At 39.3% G+C, this 16,528-nt stretch overlaps 1 protein-coding gene across 3 annotated transcripts in view; it reads right to left on the bottom strand.

The window, feature by feature from the left end:
* The window catches only part of NRP1 (neuropilin 1), a 114,230-nt gene that overhangs the window by 54,670 nt on the left and 43,032 nt on the right, over nucleotides 1-16,528 (bottom strand). For all 3 annotated transcript variants that reach the window (XM_010585268.1, XM_010585259.1, XM_010585250.1), the window contains exons 3-4: nucleotides 12,026-12,207; nucleotides 7,077-7,304 (exon numbers count right to left, since the gene is read on the bottom strand). In XM_010585268.1, the coding sequence (XP_010583570.1) occupies nucleotides 7,077-7,304; nucleotides 12,026-12,207 (410 nt within the window). The remainder of the gene's footprint in view (nucleotides 1-7,076; nucleotides 7,305-12,025; nucleotides 12,208-16,528) is intronic.

Consider the following 16,528-nt stretch of genomic DNA (forward strand, 5'->3'; position numbering starts at 1 on the left):
GCTCGATATTAAAGAATACTGTAAAAGAATTCAAGAGGAATATCTTAATCCTTTCAAAAGAGCAAGGATTTCTTAAGTATATCTCCAGTCACAGAACACACACACATACACACATACATGATCTCTCTCAGTGTTAATAATGTATAAACCAATTCCTGATTTTTTTTCTGGATTTCCTGCGCAGTGAGATAATCTTTTTCCTTAATTAAGCTACTCAATTTGCAACCAACATATGTGGCCTTCTAGCACTTGAGCATTCCCTACAGATAGGTCCCTAGGTTGTTGAATAGTGGTATGTCTGTGCTTACAAACAATATGAAAAGATAATGCTGAAAACCATCCATGGAGTCAATCATGAAAATAATCATAAGATGTCATTCTAATGCTTACACCACTGGCTTTCCAGGATTAAATTAACACCTTGTCATTTCTTTAGGAAGTCCATTTCACTTTCAGTTTAAAATAGAATATGTTTATATATCCTAATTATTCACAGTTCAAAGAAAATCCTTAGCTAACATAATTTTGTAGTCATTTATTGGCATTTTCCAGCAAGTAAAACAGTTCCAGCTTGGAATAACTTTATTATGTAAGCTACACATTTCTGTAAGGCCCTAGAGTTGCCAGAAAGATGGGGCTCAGATGTTATAGCTCTTGCTGCCAGCATGTGCTTTTCTATCCATATTCTGGCCATAGTTAGTCTTCAGTTGCCTTGGCAATCCCATGGCATTTAAAATACCTGCCAGTTCAGCCCCTTTCCACCAGGATTGTTCAATACATTATTGATAGAATGAAACACCCTACAGAGGATATGAGTTGAATTCTTCCTCATACTAGAAAACATTAGAGCTTTACAGTTTTATTATTTGGAGTGAGAAAGTTGTTTTAGCCTGTTACCATTAGTGGCTTTTTAAAACTACAAAATAATGCCTCCACTCCAAATGCTGCAGATTTGGTGGTGGTATTTGGGGTTTTTTTGCTTTTGCATTTTCTATGTGCAAACAGCTCTGATCCTGCTCTTTCCCATGATGGCTTTCAACATTATAGGTCTTGATGCTGCTCTGAACTGCAAGAAAATAAGGAGGATAAGGCCACCATGTTATGGCACTCTGAGCCTCCCTCCTCCCATTTCCTGTAGGGAAGCCTCTTTGAAATGACAAACAGAAGAGAACTTTGTTTAAAGCAGACAGGCTTTAAGATTCCCCATGACTCACTGGTTTATAATTTTTAAGACATATTTAGTGATTCTGCATTTCAGTCTTCTACAGATTGGCCCTGCTGTCACAGTACTGTTCCCTTTGCTAGCTATGTAGATGCAAGAGCCAAAAACTTGCAGAATATGACACAAAGAGGTATTGAATTCTTTTGCACAACATGTAAACCTTCGCCTACTGAGCTAATATGGTATTGATCTAAGCAGAGTTGGATGAAATAGAGATTCTTGTTCTTCTTGCATAAATAGCTAGCATAAAGTTCTCCTTTTTTCCATTCAAGTCTTGAAAACTGTTGAACAACAATAAGTTATCAAATGTTTCAGGTGTCACCACATCAAATAAATGCTGTGTGGGGAACACCATCTGAGCAATCATTCAGGGGATGATACTGCTGTCTGCTTAGGTAGACGATGCTACTGCTTTTTTTTTTTTACCATCTTCCTGACCCTTCCTTACGAACCGAGATGGGCTTTCATAATAGACCATATACAGTTCCAAATGGGAATTTTAGGGCAGCAGGTGCTGAAAAGTCATTAGGTCCAGAAAGCTCTTTGCAACCTCTACCTGTAGACCATCATGTTGCTTTGTCAGCATCCTCCAGGAAGGCCGACTCCAAATATAAGTCACTTGGAAATGTCCTCAGTGAAGGACACTTCTACATTACCCACAGAACAAAGACATTTCAGTGAGCCAGCTATTTCGTTTGACTGCCCATGCTGTAGCTATTTCTGGGACCTTGGCTCCTCTTTCCGCCGGCATAGTATGATATAGTGGAAAACTGGGTAACTTTCAGCTTAAAAGATGGAGGGGCAACTAAGAAACCTGTTTTGCCAGCTTTTCCCAAAATGCAGAATCTAATTTTAGAACTTGACTAAATCCTTGATTATTCTTAGTATGTATGTTTGAAGGTTTACAGATCTGATTGCGGAACACACAGAATATGGCTGGTGATTTAAGACTAAATAGAAACCTTATCCTTATTAAATCTTTTCTTTTCTAGTGTTTGCCCTTCTGGACAAAGATTATCCGTATCAGGAAATTTTGAGACTTTTTGAAATACACATTTGCCCATCCATTTGAAATCTTAGCTTTTGGAATTCAGTTAAAAAAACCCCAACAAAACACAGGCAAGGAAATATGTTATATCAGACTTCTAAAATATTAAAAGAAATGTCATGTTAACTAGCCATTTTACTAAATTTTAAAGCTGGTCTTTAAAAATATGCTGGTGTGCTGTGGACAGTATTTTCACAGCAGTATGATTTCTATTGACAAAACATTTGCACACAATTTAGGATGCTAAAGAGAAAAGAACTGAAAAATGAATCCCATCCTCACAGTCCACTATTAACCTACACTAAGATTGTGTATGCTCTTGTGTCTTAATAGCTTCTCACAAGAGTGTAGAAAGCAACCACAACAGAGGAGAAACACACTTAGATTAATAGCAACCTTCATTTGCACTGATGTTAAAGACTGAAGTAAAGCATTTTGTTTTGCTCTGTAATTTAGTGGAAGCTCTTGTGGTATTGACCGAAGCAGCAATGCTTAGCCTGTGGTTCTCAAGCCATATGTAAACTTTTTTAAATTACTTTTGAGCCCCTAGTACACAGTCTATAGAGCTTCAAAGAGAGCTGCATGATGAATACGTGCAATTCATCACTTAAGCTAGTCCTCGTTTTGAGTGGGCTATTTTTCTTCAAAATCATCAATGGACTTTCCTCAGCCGAGGCAGGCTGAGGTATATTTGTGCCTTGGGCAAAGATATTTTTGGAGTCTAGTTTATTCATGCAAAATCACATATTTCTATTCTGTGATCTACTCACTCTCCTGCTCTAACTCTACCTGTTATCTCCTTCAAACCATGGTCCATTTTCTACACAATATTTGTAAAGTACACCTATAGTTCCCAAATATTCTCCAACAGGTTTTGTTTCACTTATTGCTTTGTTTTAAAGAGACCAAAGGGTGCCCTTGGCATGCAGTTATGCAGAAACAAAATGCCAGGTTTGAGGCATTCCTGAATGCCTACCATTCCCCTCCTGAACCAGCAAAACACTTACAACAGTGTTTAACTTCAGATCCATAAGTGTCCTTGGTGAATTCTTTTTGAAGTCAATCTAACTGCTCACATGCTTCAAGGATAAGCACATGTTTTGCAGAATCAAGACACAAGTACTCAGCACTTGCCAGATTCAATCCACTAAAAGGACAACCAGGTAGGCTGAGGGCTCCATGATTGTGACAGAGCATTTCACGATTAACGTCTTTGTGAATGACTGTTACAGTTGCTGGCAAATTGTCTAACAGAAAATTGTTTTCCATCAGAAAAAACGGCAATTACATAGAAGGAAAATGTAAATGGAAGCATACTGATTTTGACATATCCTTTTAAACATCATTGTGAAAATTTGTTTAAGAGAACATTTCTCTTTTTGTTTTGCTTTTTTGAGGAAGTAAGGAAAAAAAAATCACAACTGTAGAAAACAGCATATTCATTTCCTGCTGATCTCTAGTGACTATAGCTGATCAAATTCTACAGTGAAAACATTTTCCACTTATGTTGGGTTTCATCTGCTCTGACTTAGGTATCTAAAGTTTCCGTCTGAGTTAGTGATCCATAGCTCCCCGTACAGTCAATGAGATTAGAATCTCCAGAGGTCCATTAACTGCACCCTAAAGTAGGTGTCTGCGACAGATCAGAGTGGGGTGCTGTTCCCTGCTGAGAACAGATTGACTGACAGTGCCTGCCTGGCTCAAATGTTGATGCCTGGTTTCCAGAGTTGGGTGAGGGCAGCATATTCAGGGGGCTGTCCATCTAATTCTGCCCTGGTTGCGGCCACAACTATTTTCCATCGAACTGGTCTCTGCGTCCTATTAAAGAACTGCCATCATGCTGGTGAGCAAGGGATTTGAACTGAAGGATATACATTTTTTCTAAACATCTAAAAAATCCTTCTACTTCATGTTTTTGAGTGCGGTGCAATGGCGGTTTTAACCTCTAACATTACTGGGCATGTGAGCAGCAATGCAGTGTAACAAAGCAAAATAGCTTCCTTTTTTACAGCTATGTCTATATCACTAAGTAGAGCAGGCCAGGGACCAGCGTCTGGACCTGCAGCCAGTGGTCAGGGACTGTTCCTGGGACCAGACTAACAGTGTGACACACCTCGCTCCCATAGGGCTCTTCCCTCTGAAGCAAGATGGCTGTGTCCAACGTGCCTTTTGGGAGTGACCTCCGGCTTTCGCTGTCCTCCAAACCCCGCTTAGGAGTTGCTTGGGAAAGGGCAAACCGACGTGGGCTAAAATAGTGTGAGGGAGTATGCCAGCAATTAAGTACACACAAGCACTCCTTGGCCCTGTTTTAGTTAATAGTGTAGATGTAGCTTTAGAATATTTTTTCACGGACTAAAGGGAAATAGACAAATGGCTGAAAGACTCACTCTGGGTGAGCCTCCCTTCATGAAAGGCAACCATACTGTCTAATATTTTTCAAAAATTAACTACTTCCATGTGGATGCAAGTTAGATTTATTTTGCCTTCCTTTCTCTCTCTTTTTTTTTTTTCCTTCCTCTTTTTTCCCCCAAGATTATCTGGATACTCTCTTTTTGATATCTAGAAACTTTTAATTTCTATCTTCAGTTTATGGCCAGGTCATACCAGTGGTTTCCTGTGTCAGCTTTGCTCTCTGGTTGAAATAATTCTTCTCCCTCCCAGGCACTCATCCTGTGATGCATTTATAGAGAAGCAATCACATTCTCTCTGCCTTTGTAGTGTTACGTTAACCAAGAGAGACTGACTGCTGGCTAAGGATCGTCCTACAGTGAAATGACGCACCAAACATTTCCCTACAACTGCCGCAACCTCCAACAGTTTGTATCTAAGAAAACATTTCTTTCTAGTCTACAAATTCAGTTGAATATTTACAAACATGTAAACACTCCTATTGGATGTCAGGATCATTTTGGGTTTAGACAGTTTGTGAGGGAATTGGAAGGCTGATAATGCCTGTTGTTAATTGCTCTTCAGTATGGCTCAGTCACTTTCTTGAACCAGGAAATTACCGCTTTGAAACCCTCTGACACTAACAATAATGCATTTCTTTTTGGTAATATTACACATAAATTGATGGATTGGATCATCTTTTCACATGTCCGTTTGAATGCAAGTTCTACAGGAATTCAGCTTGGACAGATTTGGCCTATGTACAAATAAACCTATTATTAAATGTTCCAGACATCATTATTGTAGTGTTACAATACTGTTTTCCTAACTGAGGCATTAAATACTAAATAGTCTTTCAGCTACTGTTATGGCTCTTTCTTCACTATTTATTGGAGTGTATTGAAAAGAGTCATGATAAACCCATTAAGCATAAAACAAAAAGGAAAAACAAATATACATTAAAAAGCACATACCTATTTACAGCATCATCAATAAAAGCTTTAATTAAAATTATATTGGGGATTTATCCAGGAAAAAAGGCAAGTTTAAATGTGTTATTAAAATATGTTCCTTAAGTTACATGTTTTCATTTAAATGAAATATTAATGTAGGATTAACAGTTTGTAGAAACTGCCACTGCTGTTCATAAGAGCAAAGAAAATATCTATTAATGTGGGTTATCACATCAGTGGAAAACTGAAATAGCTGTAATTAGTGCCCAACACAAACAACATAAATCTTCAGTCGTTGAGTTTTGCTACAAGTTACAAAATTAAGAAGAAAAAGGACAGCTTCAAGATGCTTCTCTTCATCAGCTTGTGCCATACATAGAAACAGTGAAAAAGGCATCACAAACAATCAGTTTTACATAGCTGTTTGCAGAATTCATATAGGCATTTGGGCACTGTAAGGTTAGGTGTTCAGCTTGAACAGTCCCTTTTAGGCTGGAGCTGCAGCCTATCAAGCTGGGGTCTTTAGAGAACTGGTACATGGCTGCCCTCCCCAGAGGGAACTTGGATCTTGCGGACCCATTGCCATATATGAAAAAAGTAGAGAAATCATGCAGCTATTTTGTTCATCAGTCTTAGTGTAAAACACGGATATGAGATTGGGCAGAGGGTGAAATGAGGGCTCACTGGCTCTATGGGCTTAGCTAATATCTAGCTATGCACTTAGCGAATTTGCACAAGGTCAAGTGTGGTCAACAGCTAAGTGGAAAATTACTGAGATGGCAGAGAAGTAAGCTCCAGAAGGGTACCCAACACACCCACCCTGACATATGTACCCAGCTAATCAGAGATTATAAATGAACAAATTAAGATAAAACATTTGGATTTGCTTATACTGCTGGAAGAGACACCAGAGCTCAATCACCAAAGCTACCTGGAATGAATAACTCAGTGACTGTTTACTGACCTGGGTAATCATTTAGTCACTATGATTTCAATTGTATGGACACCACGTTTTCTCTGGCAAAGAAATTCTCTGCTTTGACTGCTGGTCTGTAACCCGGTTCCTCCACAAGCTGGAGGGTTCGTACCTGAAGTCCAGTTTGCACAAGTGGTTGGAAATTTCTGCACAATGTGTTAGCTGTGAAAGTTTGGGGACCGATTATGAGGCTTCATATTTAATTTATTTTAGCATAGGAGGTCCATCACATATTCCCTCTAAAAACAGAGGTTTCCCCCAAGCCAACTGTTCAAAATTAAACATATTTCATAAAAAAATCATTCACACTGTGATATGCTTTACTGAGTGAATTTACAGAGCATTTTCCCCATTTCTCTTTAATTCAACTCATTTCATATAAATCAAGCAAGGACCTCTGTACTATGACATTTAAAAAAATGAGAATATGCCTTCTGCAGCCCACTACAGAGTAATGGTTATGCGTTTCACAGTCCATTTTTCTCTTACCATCAGGGAATCCATCCCAGATTTCCAACCGGTCGTAGCGACAGAATGCTCCCCCTGGAGTATTTGAATCAGGTTCTAGCTCAAAGCTTTCAAATTCCAGTATAATCTCTGACATCTTTGGTGCAAAGATAATATAAGTGCATTCAAGGCTATTGGGATATTTTTCAGGGAATCCGGGGGACTTTATCACTCCACTTGATGCAGTAAAGTTTCTGGAACATTCAGGTCCTGTAAGAGAAAGAGAAAAATCACCTGGGTTAACACTGTGCTACTAAGCAAAGTAGTTAGCTGGAAAACAAATTAGGTTGTATTGTCTCTCCAGCAGCAAAGGTGGCTTTTCAATGAAACACCTCATTTTAATCGCTGCATTAATCATTCAGCCAGCTTGTTCCTATTATTGATAGTCAGGTTTTAAACGCAATTCGCATATACTGTCTGATCTCCAATTTTCAATTTGTATGGAACAATATGAAAACTTGTACCAGCTCTAGAAAAAATTATGACAAATACAAAGTCATGTGGGAACAATGAAAGTCTAAGCTGCAGAAATCTCGACAGAGCCCTAGAGAAATAATTATAGCCCCTTCAAGCTCAAATCTTTAAATCTTACGGCTGACAGGCTTTTATTGGTGAAATAGAATTTTTTACAAAAGCGGGTGAGTGAATTCAGTAGAGGGAGTAGTGGTTTCAGATTCCTGGAGCACTGACTCAGTAACTCTGCCAGATGTGACCTATGCCTCCTTGACAAACTAAATGTGAAAGGTAATTCGTACATGTACCAAGGGTGAGTGACTCATTCTGAGTGGTGTTGACACAGGTGCACCAGTAAAATGTTGCTGTTAGTGCAGGCATGATAAACTGTGTGATTACAGGCAGTGTTGCTAGAAGTCACCTAATGTCAATGTTGACACACCAGCTTTCCCCGATGTCCCCACCATGGCATAATGGGATGCTCCAAACAGGGCTCTTGGCGGAGCAGGAGAGTGGCAGTAACGATGCAAGGATATAAGAGGCCAGATCACTGGATTTGCCTTTGTGAATACAGGGGACTAAAACTGGAGTCCCTCTTTTGTTGACAGATCGCATTTCTCCTTTATTTAGGTCCCTCAGGAATCCTCTCTGTGGATCCCACATCTGCAGGTGTGCTCAGAAGTCAGCCGCAGGCACTGCCCACACATCCTCCCACAAGGTCAGCATAGGTAACCCTCTCTGACTTTTGACATTCTGAATTTAATGGAAAGTATTTTACAGGATTTGGGCCATTGGTAGGTAGCAGCTGACCTGGGGAGTTTGAGTAGGATGACTCAGATGAAGGTCTTTGGACATGGAGTAAAGACACAGGCAACACACTTTGGTTGCAACAGGCAGGTCTGTGTTGGAGGATGAGTGTGTACGAGGTTTCAATTTGGATGAGGATACCCAGCATCCTTAGAGACTGTAGTCAGGAGCCTTAGAGGATTTCCAATGCTTAACACAGATCATTGAAGGAAAACAGTCTGGCTTGTTGTATATATGAATACTCTTATTTCACCATAGAAAATGTTTTCCTTGTTAATGTGCCAAACATTATTACCCCCCACAGGTCTGGCCACATCCCAGCTAAATTCAGCATGCAAGAGAGAGGTCTGACTGAATTTAATCAGTTCAGGTATTTTTGTCCTTCAACAGACACTGATAGGAAATGCTTGAGCTATCATATCAATATTCAGAACACTTCATGGCATATTTTGGAAGATGTAGATATTAATGCTCACGTAACCTGACCCATTCCAATTTGGGAAATTACATTTTGCCTATAATTAAATCGCCCCCTTACACATTAGTCGGATATTTTTCTTCTCTCCCTGTCATTCCCTTGTCTCCTTGTCATGTATGGGAGGGTTATATTCTGGTTGTTGCTCCTCACTCCCACCAGTAGCTGCTGTTCCAGGATAAAATAGCTTTGCTATGCCATTCATAGCATAAAGTGCTCTGTGCTCCTCTTGGAATCCAATAAAAGATGCAATATAAAATGTAAGCCAGGATCATTACTGCTTTATTAAATACAGCCAGATCCTGGCTCTGTGAGTGCACGATCGTCAGGCTCCTTACACTCACACATGGTATCTCAATACCAGCTTGCTTTATTTTAAACACGTTCAAGTCAATCTGGTGCAAGAAACAAAAACTGTTTTCAGAAAAGCTGCCTCACTAAAATACCCTCCACAGATTCTGACCCTTTATTGACACTGTGAAGAAGCTCCAGGAATTAAATCAATACTGAGGTTATGAGGAGGTCCATGGGGTGATCTTCATGGAAAACTGGCAGAAAAGGTTCTAGCAGAGACCTGACAGAATAGATACTTCTGAAGTGGAGAAACTCATGTATGCATCTCATATCTACATGTGAAGAGATATGAGCTGAAGGAAAGAGAGACAGAGGAGGCAATAGAGAGAGCAAAGGAAGAGAAAGAGTTGACATTGGGAATATATATATAATTTCATTTGCTCTCTGTAGGTGTCACTGAGCCAGAAAATCATTTGCCTTCTTGGTTGACACTGTCTTTTCTTTCACTTTACACCATTTAGTTGACTAAAGTTAGGAATGTTGAATGTGAACCATGTAGATCCTCTTCCAGTGAATAGGCTACTCATCCATCCTAAGATAGGCTGGCTGTCGAAGCCAAAATGATGAACATTTCAGATGGGCTAAATGTTGGGCAATATGCATTTCATGTTTTAGTCTGGAATTCAACTTCTTCAGTGTCTTTCTGACTAAGGAGCTGAATGAGAAGTAAAGGCAGCTCCTACTCTCAAAGCCCATACTTCATTTATCAGAGTCATTATGTGTGCTGGTCTCTCCTTACAATTTCCATGGTGTGCAGCATTTTAAGCATCAGGTTTAGAATTCAGCTTAGGACACAGGTAGCATAATGCAGTTTTTCTTTTAAAAAAGTAAGGATGGTCTCACAGGAACAATGGGAAAAAATATACTGTGTGCTGGAATGCAGCTCAGCCTTCAACTCAGCACCACAGGGCGTTGGGCTTGGGATAATTTTAATACTTCTCACACCTGGGAAATGATGAGCTGAGTTGTGAATATGCTAAAACAAAGCATATTAGTCTAGTGTAAGCAACTGAGCTTCACCTGTGTAACAGGGTGAACTGGTCAGCTTTATTAGGTACAAATATTAAAATGTAAATTTGGAATAGCATCTATGCATTAACTCAGAAGTTAAAAAGGGCTGTGTTCCCACGGCAACTGTAACTTGCATCCTTTGTGTACACACAGCATTTTCTAACACTGTACCTGGTGATAACTTTCCTGCCTTAATATACAGTTTATGTGGAATGAACTAGACTTAAAGTTGCTCTGGGAGCCATAATTTTGAGTTTCTTGACTTCTGTGTGTGTAAAATCACATTCATAATGCCATCTTAACATGGTTAATGTATATCACTGAGAGATGTAAATGACCACACAAGGAAATATACACAATGTTCCTGTCAGAGCTCTGAGTTGCCACTACACTATTAGGAAATAAATAAAAGCTTTTTTCTTGAAAACACTCAGTTGCTAATATAGATTGTTTCACAGGTCATTCTTTCACTTCTTCTTGTGTTTCATCCTTGTTCTTTACGAAAGATGGTACTGAATACATAAGCACTGAGAAACGTCAGGACACAGTTTCAAGAGTTTAGCCACCTAAAGACATGAAAATAAATAGACATATTTTTTCAGGAAAGCTTGGTGTCATTTGGATGCTAAGTTCTTTCAAAAAATGTGACCCTGAAGGTCAGCAAAAGAATTTCTGTGAGCCAAGAGTGGATTTACAGACAGGGAAGATGGTGAACAAGAAGTCTGTGGCCCCAGTTAGCACTGTGCAGAGCAGCAATAGCATGCAATAGAAAAGAGACTTCACTACTGTGCTTCTCCTCATTAACAGTCCAGCTGCCACCAAGCAAGTGTGCTGAATGCAGTTGAAAATCTGGCTCTGGTTTAGGTGTGTTAAAAGGACTTGAACTGCTTCTGAAAATGGGGCACTGTCTGGGAGTGGTGTGCATTGGAAATTTGGAGTTTTGAGCTGCTTTTGTGAATATAGCCCTAAACATTGATGTTGAAGTTGGGTTTTTTTTCTATAAAGTTAAGCTTATTGTCTTTTTATATATTATGAGTTTTGGTCCTGTATTCTCCAGGCATGGAATATATGAATTATTTATCTCCAACCTGCTATAGGGAAGGTGTATGCCAAAAAAAAAGATCTTACTGCCTTTCTAGCTACTGACTCAGAAAGAGAGTTATCAAAGAGGGACTGTCTATAGATCTAGTTAATCCTGGACTGTCTGTTTCTCTGGGATTTCTCTGTGCCCCATACAGCTATCTGTGCTCACCAGCACTGAACTCCTGGCACAAGAATCCAGCAGGTCATGCCAGTGAACAGAGCGAGCTTCTTCTCTCCTTTACCTCCCAAACATGACTTGTGAAAGAAAGCAACAGCAACATCATCTGCTGCCCATGTGTACTCTGGTCCTTTCTGAGCCCATAGCCATCTCTTGGGAATGCAGAGCAAAACACTAACCAAAATAAGTCAGGGACTCAGAAGGTTACAGTGCTGTTAAGGCAATAACATTGTAAATCATACAGTAATTATTACCACAAAAAAAAAAAAAAAAGGGGGGGTTGGGGGGGGGGGAAGAAAGCTAATGGTTTTAAGATGGTCCAAAAAACCAGCTGATGAAGACTATCACATTACACCCAGAGGAGTCAATCCTCAGATGCAGCTGACCCACTGGATTCATAGTGATTTACACCCATTGAATACATGCCCTGCCTTGGAATGACAAGGGTAATACAATTTTCTCTTCCAAGTATTTTCATGCATTCCCCCCATTCCAAAGAATTACGGTGTACTTTTAGATGCAAGCAAAAATCACAAGTTACAAGCTATATAACAATGAATTGTTTCTCACCTCTTTTGAAAACTTCATAACGGATAGAAAATCCTGCTCCATGTGTCTCATAGTCGGAAACAAATTTAATAAAAAGATATGGCCCCGAAGACACTAAAGGAGGGGGAGCAATTTTTCCACAGTACTTTCCCCATAAGCGTCCTTCAGCATTATCTCCATCAATCACTTCAACATAATCATACCTGGAAGATAAATGGAAGGAAGAAACTTTTAACTTCCGGGAAAGAAGGAGACCTAATTAATTTAGAAACCATAACACAACATAGATAATCAAGAAAAATGCTAGCTTGCTTGGAAAATGCATTATGCTGAAAGATGTAAGCAAAATGAAATAATTAAAATGGACTACATTATGTCTGTAGACATCATCTGGCAACATGGAACTATTAGGAAGAATGGTGTCCATTATGCTTGCAGACAATGTCAGCTAAAGTAACCAATTAACAAAAAAAAAAGGAAATCTCATGAGCACAATTCTGTATTATTAAATTGTGTTCCTTTGTCTGTGTAGTGTTGTTATCAATACATAATGCATAGCATTCTTTTCAAACTGTGAAGTTCTGTTATGAATTCAAAAATGTCTTTTTGGCTGGAGCTCTTTATGAACAATACTTTGATTTCCATATGCTGTCCTCCAAACATATGTCCACAGAATAATAAATAAATCCCTAAACATTAGATTTTGTTCAAAACTCCACCATGTTTCAGATCAGTGGCAGAAAAATCTCTTATTTTCCTTGTTAGCTGGACAAATAGTTTGGAGCAAATCACAGAATCTACACATCAGTCACAGCACTTGTTTTTTCTCAGACAAAACAAGTTTCATTACAAATTGTCTTTGCTTAGGTATTTGAATCAAGTTGTGCACGTTATAATGTTCGTACTTGTACAGCATGTGATTACTGAACAGGCTGGGCCAAATCCTCCCCTGGTTACTTGCTTCCTTCCTAAGGACTTTATGAGGAAAAACATATAATAATGCAATAATGATTGGTAGCAAAAGTCTGCCTGGGAGCGACAGTCACGTTAGGGTTCCTCAGCCCTGTCACCAGAGATGCCTACACGTGGGGCTTGGTCTGACGCATTTGGTTTCAGAGGCTGAGGAGAGCCCAGTAGCTGGGTGTACAGAGCCTGCCAAGAGAACACAAAGGAGAATAAAAGTCACAGGGAGGCAGAAGCTGCAGGTGTGGAGACAGGTCTGTTTTTAAGTTTTATTAGCAGATGATTCCACTCGACCCCGGACAAGAAGGAGGAGCAGCCACACTCTGTAGAATCAGTTTAATCTTCTCCTAAAAGGTGGTGGCATTTGGAGCCTGGGCTGTGCCCTGGGCCTCTTTCGGACTCGGGCGAAAGGCTTTTCTCCGCCCCTGTGTCTTTGTGTCTCAGCCGTGCTGCTGTTTTATTTAACAAGTTGCTGTTAGCCAGACAATCTCATTTACTTTTCATTATCCTTCTACGACTGACATTAAAATGTTGCCATTAATTTGTTTAGACCTTTATTCTACTGTTATGTTCACTGAAATGTTCCAAGCATATTAATATACAAGGAAGAGGTAAAAATGACAGGACAATAAAGTGTGCCTGACGTTTTTAAAGAGATCAAAGGAAAAAAATGTCTTCATGATGACCAATGTCATTTTTAACAACTCTGCTCCAAACCGTCCAGGGCACATTACTTATGTTTACATGAAGCCCCGTGAGACAACTGCAAAGATGATATCACTAGTTAAAGTGGACGGCTTAAGGCTCCTTAAATTAAAAATGACATTACCTCATCAGTTAAAATTGTGTGCCAGCTTTGGTGTATATCAAGTAGAAAATAAATCTGACACTGATGGAACTGTAAGCATTAACATATGTGAAATATTGTGTTAACTGCATTTCCTCTTATGTATTTGTTTTTTCTAGTAGCAATTGCTCAGCTAGTTAGGTTCACTGTCCCATTTCAGATTGGTGGAAATACAAAGCGGAAATGTTTTTTTCTGAGATAATTTTACAGATACTTTAAGTAGCCTGCATTTTTTCAGATTAGACTTCTGTTCTTTCTATAATTTCTTTATGATATAACAGGACTTGAAAGTTAGGACACTTGTAAAAAGACCTCAGAATTGCTTTTCTTTGGGTTTTATTGTTTGTTTGGTTGTTTTTTTCCTTTAGAAATAGCCTTAAGAATACTGGATCTAGGTTCCCTGCAAAACCTATTGGAAGTACTCAGGGATGCAGTCTGCTAGTTTTTAGACTTTAGGGAAAAAACAACTGTTGAGAATTTTTAACAAGACAACCTTTCTCCAAATAATTAACTGCTTCTTAAAGAGAAAGAGTAACCCCATAAAACCACAGCATCCGAGTGATAGTCTTCGCTCTTCTCCCAATGATGACATTATTTCACCAGTTTCCCAGGCTCCATCCATCTTTCGAGCCACAACAGTAGATAAATTTTCAAATTAATATCAAGAACCCTATTTCTGAATTATTAAATGATACGAGAATTTTTAACTAAAAATGCTAAGCAAATTTTTACAGGCTTTTTTACTTCATGTAGAAAGAAGAAAAAAAAATCCCCAAAACTTTGAATTCAGTATTTTTATTGTGCCACACCTTAAAAACAGACCGTCTTCTATAGTCTTACTAAGTCTTTTGTATACAGCCAAAAAAATAATTAACCTGTAAGTACCAATTTTGCTATTATATGAAGTAAATTCAGGAAAAAATATTCAAATTAAATTCTACCACTCTCTTAGGTTTCTACCTTTAAGCGATAGCCTGCCCACACCTTTCCATTGTCCCTTATAGTGACAGAATTGTAATTTATGGTGCTCTTTCTGGCTGCTGTGCAGTTGTAAATGACACAATTTGGTTACTAAAAGGCTGTCTTCTAATGGATTTTGCAAGTTATAGGTCATGCAGCCCTGTGGAAGATCGGAGGATTTTTCAGTTTTTTTCTTTTGCTTTGAAAAATTACTGACAGACAGGAAAAAGGCTTAGCTGTGAGACAATAGGTATGAAGTACGATTTGAAAAGGGGAAGCTTTAGAGATCAGTGCTACAACCTTCATATTCTAAGGATCATGTCTTTCTCTTGGCAGCTAACAAATGGATTTGGATTCTCCCACACTGGCGGCAACATCTGATATCTGGGCTGCAGTAAATGAGTATTTATATTATTTTTTTCTTAGGGAAATGAAATTACTCTGGATTTTACTAGTTTATACTTGGAAACCAATGTCCTGCTGTCATTTTTGCACTTTTCAAAATCTTACCAGAGACCATAGTGTATCACAAACAACTGTTCTCATAAATAGGAGAAAGTACAGTCACAACTTGAAAATGGAGTTGCTGCCAAGGAAGCTCAGAAAGCAGCTTGCATCTCCCTCTGGACTTGGTAGCAGTTCTTCTCCATAAGTTTGTCAAGAGTTGAGATGCTGTGCCAGGGATGCAGTTGGCACATTGGCATCCCTGTGAGGAGACTGAATGTGTCACCTCCGCAGCGCCCAGACAGTCTTGGCGCACAGCCCAGAATACTGAGTTTGCAAATTTGGATTTCCCACTTGGCAATTCTTCGTTCAGTTACTGCTGTCAATGGTGTGGCAAATATTTCTTGTAATGTTATAGTCCTTTAGGGTTTATGGCACAGAGATGTAAATATAAACATGGTGCTAACCATTGAGTGTAGTTTCAGGTGAAAGACTAGAGCACAAATTCATGTGCGAAAATAGGAGATGCCTGCCCAGAAGAGGGGGTAATCAGTGGATATGTTCATGGAACCACTATGCCACAATGCAAAAAGCATTCCCTTTTTGCTTGTCTGGGTCTTTCTGGATATCCCATTTTTGTTTGCTTTCTGTTTGCACCCTCTGTGGCGTGCAAGGAACATGTGCGGCTCTCAGGTGGGAACCTGCTGAAATGCACTGCAGAGCTTGCACACTCCTCCCAGCTGGTGTCTGAACATACCATTACTAGATGGTCCTAATTTTATGGTTCAGTAAAACAATGTCTGGGACAGATTCCCATTGGAAAGATGAGGGAATCTAGAATTCCTCTACAAACTCTTGACGGAATTGCAAAAAACTTGCTTTTTTTTGGAAAGTCTAAGTTATGGGTTCGAGGAAAAGGCCAAGCAATACTATAAAATGAGCACTGGGCAATGAAAAACATAAACAGCTGCAGAGTACAGATTTTGGTGAATTTTCTATTTCCAGTTTCTAGTAGGTGATAACAGTGCTTACGTCTGGTTTCAGTTCTGAACGTGCTGGCGACCCCTGAAATGCACCATAGCACGTTGTACTGCAGAAAGTGAAGTGAAAGTGCTGGAAAGCCCTGCCTGCTGCTGAAGCCAGCCACTCTGCCAAGCTACATTCCACTTCTATGCATTTTCCTATTATTAGGGCAGTGAGATCTTATGCCTTTTGCCTAAAAAAATTCCTTCCCAAGACATATGTAGAATTCAGCTGAAATCTAAATATCTGCCATTTAACCTTATGAAACAATCAGTGAAGCATATAAA

Source organism: Haliaeetus leucocephalus, unplaced genomic scaffold (assembly GCF_000737465.1).
Source record: "Haliaeetus leucocephalus isolate CR32 unplaced genomic scaffold, Haliaeetus_leucocephalus-4.0 Scaffold0, whole genome shotgun sequence".
NCBI classification, from domain to species: Eukaryota; Metazoa; Chordata; class Aves; order Accipitriformes; family Accipitridae; genus Haliaeetus; species Haliaeetus leucocephalus.